The 12,250-nt window shown below is 38.8% G+C and overlaps 2 protein-coding genes across 3 annotated transcripts; one reads left to right on the top strand and one right to left on the bottom strand.

Annotated features, from left to right (window-relative positions):
- The first annotated feature begins 491 nt into the window (after window positions 1-491).
- gnpnat1 (glucosamine-phosphate N-acetyltransferase 1) lies at window positions 492-5,700 on the top strand. Of its 2 annotated transcripts, none has more exons than XM_047363974.1 (6): window positions 492-643; window positions 1,400-1,567; window positions 1,684-1,746; window positions 3,158-3,285; window positions 3,521-3,582; window positions 4,630-5,700. In XM_047363974.1, the coding sequence occupies exons 2-6, from the start codon at window positions 1,414-1,416 to the stop codon at window positions 4,775-4,777; spliced, it is 555 nt and encodes a 184-aa protein (XP_047219930.1). In that variant the 5' UTR covers window positions 492-643; window positions 1,400-1,413; the 3' UTR covers window positions 4,778-5,700. The 2 variants fall into 2 exon arrangements, with proteins under 2 accessions (XP_047219930.1, XP_047219928.1); XM_047363972.1 differs by having other exon boundaries at window positions 574-744.
- Window positions 5,701-6,244: 544 nt separating this feature from the next.
- styx (serine/threonine/tyrosine interacting protein) lies at window positions 6,245-11,530 on the bottom strand. Its single transcript, XM_047363971.1, has 11 exons — window positions 11,333-11,530; window positions 11,013-11,045; window positions 8,703-8,756; window positions 8,501-8,598; window positions 8,351-8,411; window positions 8,222-8,258; window positions 8,106-8,145; window positions 7,714-7,764; window positions 7,517-7,589; window positions 7,165-7,258; window positions 6,245-6,815 (listed from the first exon to the last, which is right to left on the bottom strand). The coding sequence occupies exons 1-11, from the start codon at window positions 11,390-11,392 to the stop codon at window positions 6,742-6,744; spliced, it is 675 nt and encodes a 224-aa protein (XP_047219927.1). The 5' UTR covers window positions 11,393-11,530; the 3' UTR covers window positions 6,245-6,741.
- Window positions 11,531-12,250: the final 720 nt, after the last annotated feature.

Below are 12,250 nucleotides of genomic sequence, written 5' to 3'. Positions count from 1 at the left end.
CATTTGATTGACATAGTTGGATTATCTATGACGTCATTGAGCTGCGCCCTTAACCTCACGGTGATGACCGAGCCAACTCAATCTGCCAGCTCAACCATTCCTTCACTTCTAATTATTATTATATACTTACACCAGAGTGTAAGGTGTTTTCTCCAGCTGTAAGAACCATAGAGTATTCCCTCATATGTGGCTGCTACTGTTGCTGTATTTTTTGGTTACAAAAAAAAATACGGTCAGTCATATATATATATATTGGCTGATATCCATGAGTCAAAAATAATTTTTTTTTAATGTATCTATCTTTGGCAAAATATTCTCAAATTCTGTTCTACATTGAGGACACAATCCAACATTTTGTTTCAAAAATGCACATTAAATGCTTAATGTTATTTGTGGTATCTAGATGAATCGAAGATCATGTAAACGTTTTCCATTTGCAATTTATCATTTTCATGTGAAAGCATGACTAGACGTTCACCCACCGCCAGAGATTAATTGATCTGACTCGACTCTTCTGCTGAGCCAAATGAAGCGGATCCCAAACGAAGAGCCATAATTCCCACCGCCTCAGCATCTTTGCCACGTCATACAGCGGAGCTGCTGCTGGGCGGAAGCGGCGGCCAAAACACCCACGGTGCTCTGCGTAAGTATGTAGCCCAGCCTCATTCAGAACTAACGCTTATTCCTGTTCGTTATCTCCGCACGGAAGTTCACCTGGACGGTATCTCTCTGGGCTTTTCACTGGTAAGCAAACGAGTCCTGCTCGGTTATCAACCGTTTCTTGAACGTTAGGAACGAAAAGCTTCTGAAAATGGATCGGTTAGATCCTCATGTACGTGTTAGGAAAAAAGTCACCGAAAGCTAACAAATTTGAGTTTTTTTAAATTGTTATATCAATGTATGCGTTACCTTATCAAGGATATGAAATGTTGCTGATAGCTTCGCTCTCAGTTAACAATTCACGCAAGTACATACTTATCTGTTTTGCCTCACGGTTCGGCTAAGAGCTATAAAGTGTAAAATCGCATTGAAACTCGATTTAGAACAGGGCTAAAGCGGCCATGTGGTCTGTGAGAAGGTTTGTGAGGGATGAGACACTCTAAATATTAAACACCATGGACTATATCTCCAATCCTGGAAACCTGACTTCATCCTTTTACGTCATTCTGTAAAAGGATGTGTTATAATGTATTAGTGGGTGTGACTGTGTAATCTCGATTGGCTTGTTTGGCAACCTCTGCAGCCTGAAAATGTTTTATGTTACTCAGAGCAAATAAATTCACTGACTAGGCTGAACAAATTGACATCTATGAGTGTTTAACAATTACATTTAAGAAGAGCCTGTCAGGGTTTTGTTTTTCAAACCATACATTCAGTTTTATTTCTGTCTGTTTCTTAGACAGAGATTGTGGAATGCTGCTGGACGAGTCTCCACTTTTTGATCCCTCTTTGCTTCGGGAGTTGGACTGGAACAGCAACACTGTGCCCTTCTCTCCCCCGATTTCACCATCCAGCCCAGGAGATGACCTGGTGCTCAGGCCGCTTTGTACAGCGGATTTTAATAGAGGTGAGTCTGGATGACTGATTTCACACCTCTGTTTACATAAGAATCGAAAGACCTTTCTAGACATGCAGTGTGTTTTTAATTCATTCATGAATTGACGTTTTTGTTTTTATATCCAGGGTTCTTCAAAATTTTATCTGAACTTACGAAGACAGGCGAGGTCACACTGGAGCAGTTCGTCAGTAAGTCACACTTAATACTGCAAGATAATTAGAGCATAATTTTACTAACCACAAATAATCTTTAATATCGGGTGCTTCAAAGTTTTTATGACTGCGGATCCTGCTGCCATTTTCCAATTTATTAAAGCCTACATCTACAATATTGTCACATACAAGAGTATATTAATAAATTAGAATTTCTTTGAAAAGTTGTATTTATTTCAGCATTTCAGATAAATACATATACTATATAGATTGATTACACACAGTGTTGTATATTGCAACTTACAGGTAGTAAAAATCCAAATATCATTTAGAAAATTAGAAAACTTTATTTGACCAGTACAGAAATGTGAGGGCCCACACAATCACGGGATGACCATTGTCCTGAAGACAGTTATTGACACCTTCCATAACGAGGGTAAAACATAAAAGAAGGTGGCTGTTCTGAGTGCTGTATGCAAGCATGGTAATAAAAAGTTTAGTGGAAGGAAAAAGTGTGGTAGATAAAGAACAAGCTACAAAAACAACCCAACAGAGACAAAAAGAACATACAGCAAACGACACCAGACTCAACGATTCACTTGTAAAAAGCTCTTAAAGAACCGTAGCGTCAGGCGTCGCAGGTAAAGCGTGCGATCCATGTACAGAGGCTACAGTCCTCAACGAAGCCGTCACAAGTTTGAGTCCTGGCCCGCTGGCATTTGCTGCATGTCTTTCCCTCTCTCTGCATCCCATTTTCTGTTGGTCAACTTACAAAATAAAGGCCACTAGTGCGGCAAAATAAGAATCCTAGACTTTTCAGCTGATCTGGTCCATGCCATGCCGCACTGATGCAATAATTCCTGATAAAAGACCCCCTGACCCAGTATTGGGTGCGTGTACTGTATAGTACATTGACAGTCTTAGGTAGGCCAGCAATGTCTGTGAAATTGAATTTTAGGTTTTTATTAGCTGTAAGTCATAACCATCAAAATGAACAAACTTAAACTCATATTTTATAGATTAATTCTATACTGTTTCACTCTTTCAATTGAATTACTTAAATGAATTAACACTTTGACGGTATTTTAATTTACTGAGGTGCATCTGTATAATAAATCAAAACAAGTTAAATCACAAGATAATTCTTAACTTTTGAAAGTAGGTTTTTATTCAGCAAAGATGCAAACTGGTTTTAAAAAGGAAAAAAACAAAAAAAACAAGTGAGAATAAGTTTTAAACACTACTGTGATTTCAGGCAAGTTTAGACGAAACAGTTATCAAAACTCGGACATAAGAAACCAGCTCCAGTTTTCCTGAGAAAGTGCAGCATAGTAGTCACAATATAAATACTATCGTGCACATTGTAGAAAACACACTAAAGGGGAAACCAACAAGGAAAAAGCAGTGACCTTTTAGAAAGCTGATCTGTTTTTTCTTTCACTTTTAGGTAAGTTCAAGCATATGAAGACAACAGGAGACTACTATGTTGTCGTTGTGGAGGATACAAACCTGGGACAAATCATTGCCACAGCCACGCTGATCATTGAACACAAATTTATTCACTCCTGTGCCAAGGTACAGAACCATTATCTCTTCAGATTCTCCTTATCGCCAGTTACTTTAATTAGTTACACATTAAGGCATTGATAATAAGAAGCCTAGTATTTAGTCGGCTTAGTTTTCTACCCGTAAGAGGAATATACATTTACATTTGTTTTCTGAAAACGAAGACGAATATAGTTCACGTTGTAAAAACATCAGATTCTGAAAATGAGCGAAATGAAGATCTTCTGCCTTATTTTGTTTGTAGAGGGGCCGAGTGGAAGAGGTGGTTGTCAGTGACGAGTGCAGAGGGAAGCAGATCGGGAAACTGTGAGTATGCACAAAGTTTTTATACATAGGTTATAGGAAAACCATATTTGCCTTAATGTTTTACTGCTGTAGTAGCAGTGTAATAAACTCTAGTGAAACTAGACGTTTAAGAAATGACGTAAGTAATAAGAACATAATAGTGGCTTTCTAATGTGTGCACAACCCTGTTAAAATATCTAATTTTTGTGGAAACGTTTTCCACATACACTGTGACATTTAACATGAACGTGGAGTGACGGTGGCATTCTGAAAAACTGGGCGTTTTTCCAAAGTTGATTTAAAAAAAAAACAAAAAAAAAAACCACAAGACAAAAAGGTGTGAGGGAGGTTTCCAAGAGGCTGACAGCAGAACTGATGGAGCTACACGGATTTCTGCCAGATACTGGTTGTGTTTTCACATGTAAAAACACACTTCTGTATTCTCCCCGTGTCTGGACAAAAGAGTAGAGTTGGAAGACATAGCTCGTAATAATTTCCCTCAAACTTGTGTTGCAGTCTGATGCAACCAAACACGAACGTGAAATGACACAGAAAGAACACTGAACGTCACCAAGAAAAACTCCCTGCCCACAGTGAAACATGGTGGTGGCAGCATTATAATCTGGGGTGACTTTTCTTCAGATGAAGCTGGAGTTTTTTTCAAGGTGGATGAGAATATGAACAAATATTGCAAATGCCTGTAAGTTTTGAACTAAAACCTTCAGGTGTCCACTAGACCACACAGATCCAAATGAACACAAGCAGGACTTCACAAGAGGAGTTTTGGACTGGGCGAGCCAGAGTTCAGAACTGAATTCAAAAAGAAAATGTGTCATCACTTAGGGAAGCTGGACAAGAGATGTCCTCAGTCGGAGTGTGCAATTATTACCCCGACAAGCTGTGGTAGGCTATGTTTGTGCTTCAGATGGAATGTACAGGATAAATGTCACATACGTGGAAAAAGTTTTGAATTGATTTATCATAGTCTCATTTTTATATTAGATGTTTTTAACTGAGGTGATTAGACATTTGAGAACCGCTGTTTATATAATTTCTCTTTTCTTACAGGTTACTATCAACGCTTTCTCTTCTCAGCAAATCACTGAACTGCTATAAAACCACCCTGGAATGTGCTCCCAAAAACGTGGCTTTCTACGAAAAATTTGGCTATGGCGCTTCAGACGAGACTTACATGCAGTTGCGATTCTTCGACTGAGACCTGCAGCTTTAAACACCCCCCAGTTCTTGGGGCATGGACCATTTTTACATCTGACATCAGCACTTATAAGGGTCTTATGCACTGATGGGGGTGCTCCCCTGGGAATTTGGTTTGATGTTGAATCTTACCTGACAAGGCATCTTGGTTTCTTCAGTAAACGTCTCGGTTCATTGAAGCTGTTTGACATAATAATCGACCCTTTGGTAACTGCTGCTACCTCACCAGGGTGGGTATTTGCTGTTATTTTTCTTTCTTTCATCTTAAAGAGATAATTGCCAGTTCCTGCAAATGTATTATCTTATATTCTCATAAATAAGGAGTAATTGTTGAGTATAAAAAGGATAATAGGCATAATTTGACTGCCACGCTACTGTTGGTAAAAACACTACATTTGGCTCTTGCCGTATGGAAAAAAACATCAGCTAAAACCAGTGGTTTTTCCATCATTCTTTCAAGCCACATATTCACATTGAACAATTCAATCTAACACTATAGTTTTCTTCCACCAAATAAAAGCAACTCTTTTTATCTGATGTTCATGAGGAACTACCATGAGATCTGGGTGTTTTGGTTTCACTTTTCAGTTGTTTTTTTTTTTCTTGTCCATTTCTTGATCAGTTTTGTTGTGGGACACCTTGAATTAAGTTTCAAATACCTGAAGACTGTTTAACTTTTTATAGTGGATGGGGAAAAAAAAAACATTTAAGAGGCAGTAGTGATGATTTAATGAGGTTTTTGTTTTTATTCGGTAACAACTGGATCTAGGGTTAAGTATTTTGTAAGAAGAATCAAGTGATTTGTGTAAATTCATTTTTATTTAAGATTTTGTAGTTAAGTTTTATAATTATCTTTATTCTGGGGAACATATTTAAAATAACTTATTTCCAAATGTCAATCTAATAAAATATTCTAGGATCTATTGCATTTCTCACATTTTTCTGCTGTGATATTACCCAAAAACAGATCAGCTTTATAGGAAGTTACCTTTCTATCAGCGAACTACTGCATGACTAAATTCACAGGATGCAGATTTACAAATATGGTTTAGCTTCCCTACAGTAAATGACATGCATGAAATCTGCAACTAAAGTGGTGAGAAGCCAATTTTTTTATTTCACAACTGTCAAGTCAGCAATCTTCTCCATGACTCCATGCATTAAAAATCTGTTTTTCTTGCATATTTTTCTGACATCCAGAATTTAGGGGTATTTAATTATTAATAGATGTAAGCCATGATCATCAAAATTAGCAGAAATAACTAAATGTATATCAGTGTGTGAACCTAATCAGCATCACTTTAATAATCTTCCACACATTTATAAACATGCTCACTAAGTAAGCATAAAGGTTTGAATAAATGGTAAACTTTTTTTTTTTTTACTGAAAAATGTTGCTGTCCACCAATTCTTGAAAAACAGATGTTGAGCACGCAATGTAGAACTACATCAATAATGGATACATTTGTACAGTACTCAGGACTTATTTTTATTGAGCAGTGTTTAGCAGTTTCCTGTTCTTGTCTGTGCCACACATTAAGCCTTATTAGTTCACGACCTTATTACTCCCGATATAAAGGCATAGCTCCTCCTCATGTCCTCTGCTGGGCGACATCTTGGCTCCACTGCCTTTTGCAGACATCCCCTATCAGATCACTAATTCAAGTATTCGAAGTGCATTATTGCAATACTGTCCCGCTGCAAATGCAAAATGCTTAAATACTATAAAACTGCAAAAAAAAAACAAACTCCCATCAGTGCATTCTGCTCAGAAAATAACAGCAATCCAATTTGACCATTGTTCAACAGTACTCCATGTCTCAGACATGAGTAAGTCCTCCCACCCTCTTTCCCATCCCCTTAGAAAAATTTCAAATATTTACATTTTTAATCCTATTAAAAATGTAAAAAACACGAAAGAAAAAAAGAGTGCACTGTGCCACGCAGCTTAAAGTCCGTAAAAAGTCAGCCGTTCTGCGTTGCTGTGACCTGCATTGCTCCAAAATCTTCATCCTCCTCCAGGCTGCGTTTGCGGCTTCCTGTGAAGATGCCACAAACAGAATAACTAAATATTACAGAAATGGTCCCAAATGAAACTGCCAACCAATCACGAATATTCTTTTAACAGAGCATCCCTCTTGTATTGTAGAAAAACCAGAATACTTATGTCTTATTTAAAATCATTGTACTCTTGAGCAAGTGAAAAAAAAAATCACAATAATGAAAGTTTTAATAGAAAGAAAGTACTTTAAATGTAAAAACTTTGGCACGCTTGACAAAAACTCTGGACACCACAGCTCGTCTAAGCAAAGACCTGAACAAATATTTTACCAGCACTGGTCCAGTTTTAGAAAGCAGTGATGGGGGAAGAGTTAATCCTGGACAAACCTGGCATCCCAGCTTGTAGAGAGAACGACCTGCCCAGCTGCATCGGTGACATCATTTTAATGGTCAATTTGGCCAGATAGATTGCTTCATATTCCTGCAAAAAGATCCAAATAAAATCTCTTTACTATAATGACCAAATAATAAAAGTAACAGCAATCATTTGGTTAACCAACATCCAACACCCTAAAATTGACAAGTTAATCATAACCATATAAAGTTAAAGATTCTTAAGCTCTAGAAAATACCAACATCCCAGCTAGCTGCATGGATCAGCTTCATTCATTCAGCTCTTAAAAACTTCTGCAGCTTCAATTACTGCCAAACCCCCCCCTCCTCTGAAACCCAATCTTACCTGCAGTTGGTGGACAAAACCTACATTGGGGTTGATGCAAAATCGTCTCTCCTGTACGTAGCTGAATGCATCCCTGCAAGGAGTTACAACCACAGCCTCCAAATTACTCTGATAGCATTATCAACCCTAACAATAAATGTTTTGTTACAACTGCTGGGTGGCTTAAAGGTTTTGCAATAAGAGAAAACACAAATTACCTGTATTTCATCCCAAATGTTTCCATAAGGTAGGCAATCACTAAGGCAGCACTAAAAGAAGTAAACATAATAAGGTTGCTCAGATAGTTGGTGACAGAATTGATTCAATTTCATTTTCTGAATAAAAAACTACCCACTTTTTACTGATATGTAAAACTAATAGTTAAAAATCTCTTTTTAAATGTATTTAAAATTCTAATCTACATTATGTTCTTTCTATTAGCTTTAAACCATACTCAAAATTATCATTGTAATTTGTACTAGTTTCTGAATTGCTTTTTGAATTTCTGGAGACAAGCCTTTACTGTAGAAGCCTTGTGCATCATTGTGTTGTTTTGGCTTGAAATTATACACATGCAACAATGTTATGCCCGAAACTGAATACATCTCACCTTCTTGATATCCCTGCATTACCATGAACCAGTACCTTTCCTACAGGAGCAAGACAAAGGACTCTGGATTAAACAGTAAAACATTTCAGAAAAGGACAAACAGCAAGGGTCCTTACCCTCTGTCGCCAAGCAGCTATCAATGAACTCTTTAGTCTACAAAAAGACAGTATATTGTAAATAAGGTCAGTCCTCTTAGAGTCAACAAAAGGTTTTTCGACTAAGTACAAGCCTAAACTGTGACTTACCATAGGAAAAAAACGAATTATATTTTCTACTGGATTGTCAGCAATATCTAAAACAAGATATCTGTAAGAAACACATGTATGCAATTATTTTCCCTCATTCAAACTATTAGCATGTAGTGTTCTGAGCATATGATGTTAATGAGCCCTTACCTAAATCTCTGAGAGAAATTGGGTTTGATAAAATTGGCTTCAATATCTTGGCGGACACAGATGATATGCGTTATGCCTTGTCTCTCAAGAGTTGGCAGCTAGAAGAAGACAAAACAGAGCAGAGCGTGGTACAAAAAAGGACATTTTGTCTTTTGGGTGTGGCAGTATTCAAGTACCAGAGGATGATTCTTGTTAGTATTACCTTGCTTTTCATTGCAGCAGAGTAGGGCCCTAAAAACAGTCCTGGTAAAATCTCCTGAACAGAAATATACACAATGGCACACTATCAGCAAAGACAGCTACATTTCATTTATTTTTTTAGCTGCCATGCTACAGCAGAGCTGTGCTGCACCGTCTGAAAGCTGCTAGGATTATATTTCTGTTTCTTAATGACACATTTACAAGGAAACTCTGTTTGACGGCAATAAATTCAGACTGCAACCGAAAAAGCTTTGACATTCAATTCTCTCTTAAAGCAACAAGCCTAACAGAAGTTTAAAGGATCGTCCTGCCAAAAAGCTGATCAGGCACAATATTATGACCACTGATTGGCCTGTGCAGTCCAAGCCAACCGACGCTTTCAATTTCAATTCCAAAAATACTTTTTTTAATCCCATAGGGAAAATAAATGATGTTGCTGAATGTCTAAATCCTGGGAAACACGCTCATAAGTTGCATTTTGACCATTTGACCCAGAACGTTCCAATTTACCTGGGCTGCTTCTTGTGTGTAGTTCCTCTGTGGGGTCCAAAATAGGGAAATGCATGTAAATACATCCACTGACCGTGAGCCATAACTCCTCCTACTGCAGGCATTTTATTGGATCTTTAGTACAGCCACTGAATGTGGGAGCGAGGCTCCTGTTGTAATAATATAAACCTGTGATTACAGCAAATAAAGCTATAACCGATGATTCTGTCACACCAATTTAGTACTTCTGTAACTTCACTGCAGAGTCCATGCAAAGGTCAAAGTATCTGTAAGTCCATTCTTGCTTGTCGGCAGAGTGCCTCACAACTCAAAATGCTTCTTCCTCCACAAAACGGGAAAACTAGTACTAACATCCTGCCAGAGCCTTTTTCTGGGGTAACTTCCTACCCTGGCAATTTGTTTTTATCCTGGTAGCTGTTGTGGAAACGGAGAGGGTTACAAGAAAGGCCCCAGAAAATATTCCTCTAATCAAAACTGACATATATGCAGTAATGCAAGTTTTGCTCCGGTCCGTTCAAGGTGGTCCGTTCTCTGCTCAGGATGCCTTCTGGAAGCCTTTCTTTGGAGATTTTTCAGGCACGTCCTTCTGCTACAGGAACCAGCCTTTCCCCTACCTTTATCCAAGGGAGGCAACATAGAGAAATGTCAGTGTTCCCCTTGTAGTCCCCCTTCCTCCGACGACTTAATTTTGTCAAATTTATTTGACACTGGAGAGCACGGAGCGGAGAGAAAAAAGAAATCAACTGTGGTGGTTTATTCCCTCATATAGAAGCTCGTAGGGACCAAAACTCTAATTTACCTGGTGCTTTATGCAAACGTTTCAGGCACACAACAGTGCAATTAATCCTGATTGAGAACTGACATAGATCGATGAGAGAAAAATAAAACTAAAAAGATGGAGATCTACAAATAGATGAGGACAGATAAAGTGAAATGGATAGAAATATAAAGCTACAAGAAAAATATAAAGATATTTACATGGACAGAAACATAAAGGAGTTTTTGTTCAATAACTGTTTAATTATTTATTTAAATTAATTATTTCTGATTTTTGTTATACTTCTTGAGGAAGCTTAGGTTCTTTGGCGTTTGCAGCAAGATGCTGCATACCTTCTACAAGTCTGTTGTGGAAAGTGTGATCTCTTCTCCCATCATCTGCTGGGGAAGCAGCATCAGAGCCAGGGACTTAAAAAAGCTCAACAAGCTGATAAAAAAGGCTGGTTCTGTTCTGGGGACTCCTCTGGAACCTCTGAAGATCATTGTTGAAAGACGGATTCTTCATAAAATGAAGAACATTATGGAGAACCCTGAGCATCCTCTTTATGCGACTGTCCTACAACAACAGTGTCTTCAGTCAGAGGCTTCTTCAGATCTGCTGTAAGACGGAGCGCTACGGGGGGGGGGGGGGGGGGGGGGGGGGGTGGGGGGGTGAGTTTGCCACCAAATGTGCCAGATCTCAATCGAACTGAGCATTTATGGGATTTGTTGGATAAGCATGCCCAATCCAACTTGCATTTTACAGAGATTAAAAGGTCTTGGTTCCAGGTACCGCAGAACACCTTCAGGAAGGGTTCTACTGGATCCCTGCTTCGACAGTCTTGAAGTCTTTTTGGCATCAAAACAGTATTAGGGAGGTGGCCACAATGTTATGCCTGATCAGTGTACAGTAGGTATGTTGTTATAGCGGACATTTGAATTAACACAAATAAAATAAATAAGTACATTTCATTTTAGCTACTTAAAATGAAATGTTTAGGGGTAAAACACTTTTGAGAATTTCCCAAATAGTCATCTAACATACCTGCATTTCTCTCCTCATCGGATAAGCCCAGTCCTGCAACAGGAAAATATACAAGCGAGTTTAGAGCCTGAGGGAACGACTCATCCAAGTTTAATTTCGATATGTGCATACGTGGCTAACGCTAGCTAGCTCCTCCGTGTTGATTACGTTAAGATAATCAGCAACATCAACGCATTGAAACACAAACAGGGTTTAGCATATCAATAACACTCTGTCATATCCACACAAAGTCAAACAAATAGCCCCAGTTAGCGGCTGTTTGTTAGCTTAGGTTAGCTGCTCGGAGGCAGTGTACGCTTGGCAGGCTGATGGACTCTCACCAGAAGCTCCTCCTTGGTCGCGGGCAGTGACGGGAACTGCAGTTTGTTTTCCTCCTCCATTCTGCCGTGTGGTCGGGCTTCACCGCCAGTAAATATGGTTTCCTCACAGCGGGGTTAGCTGGATAAGCGATGTAATGTTTGAAGAGGGTCCACACGCGAGTCCGCCATGCTGCTACCTGACAACAGTGTCACGTGACTCTTCAGCCAACGGCAAGAAGGAGAAGAAGCGCGTGGATGAAATAAAGGCAGGGCAAATGGCGACCTCTAGCGGCTACGAAGAACGACCAAATAATTATAACATTTACATATTAATCAACAGTTCATTTCTATTCTGGGTTGGCCTTTGACCATGATTAGGTCATATGTTGGGTGCTTTTGAAGGACCAGAAATGGCCTTTCATGGGTGAACGGTTTTCTTAAGAGCTTTATTGAAAGGTGACATTTTGAGGGAGGGCAAACCTATTAAATAGTGTTATTATTATGTTTTTCTTATTGTCCCGTTTAGTTGTCACAAGACAAATGGCCTCATACTTGACTCTTGTATACTTTGGTACAGAGAGTTTACTATATCCTATAAGCCTAAAAAAATCTCCCTTCCACTACAGTTCATAAGGTGGTTTTAAAAGTTAGTGCTAACATGCTATGCAGGTATCCATGTTAGTTTAGTGTCCTTTTTGTATAGAAGAGTTCATGGTCAACTCAATGACTGCAAGGTGTGCAGGACCTATATATATAACAAGCCCAACTCATCAGCCCTCCACCACCTGCTTTACAGTTGATAGGTGGTGTTTGTGCTGATATGCTGTGTTTGGTTTTCTCCACACATGGCACATGTGTATTTTGGCCAGATATCTTTAATTTAATCTCATCTGTCCAATAGGCATTATTCCAGGGGTTATGTGGAACAGGTTTGGGTGC

The sequence above is a fragment of the Girardinichthys multiradiatus genome, chromosome 4 (assembly GCF_021462225.1).
Source record: "Girardinichthys multiradiatus isolate DD_20200921_A chromosome 4, DD_fGirMul_XY1, whole genome shotgun sequence".
NCBI classification, from domain to species: Eukaryota; Metazoa; Chordata; class Actinopteri; order Cyprinodontiformes; family Goodeidae; genus Girardinichthys; species Girardinichthys multiradiatus.
This window is presented reverse-complemented; position numbering and strand designations above follow the sequence as displayed.

Coding starts and splice junctions, on each gene's coding strand:
- gnpnat1 (XM_047363974.1), top strand. CDS start 1,414: ATGCTGCTGGACGAGTCTCCACTTTTTGATCCCTCTTTGCTTCGGGAG. Junction 1,747..3,157: donor CACACTGGAGCAGTTCGTCA/GTAAGTCACACT, acceptor TTTCACTTTTAG/GTAAGTTCAAGCATATGAAG. Junction 3,583..4,629: donor GGGAAGCAGATCGGGAAACT/GTGAGTATGCAC, acceptor CTTTTCTTACAG/GTTACTATCAACGCTTTCTC.
- styx (XM_047363971.1), bottom strand. CDS start 11,392: ATGGAGGAGGAAAACAAACTGCAGTTCCCGTCACTGCCCGCGACCAAG. Junction 8,599..8,702: donor CTGCTGCAATGAAAAGCAAG/GTAATACTAACA, acceptor GTCTTCTTCTAG/CTGCCAACTCTTGAGAGACA. Junction 7,259..7,516: donor GTTTTGTCCACCAACTGCAG/GTAAGATTGGGT, acceptor ATCTTTTTGCAG/GAATATGAAGCAATCTATCT.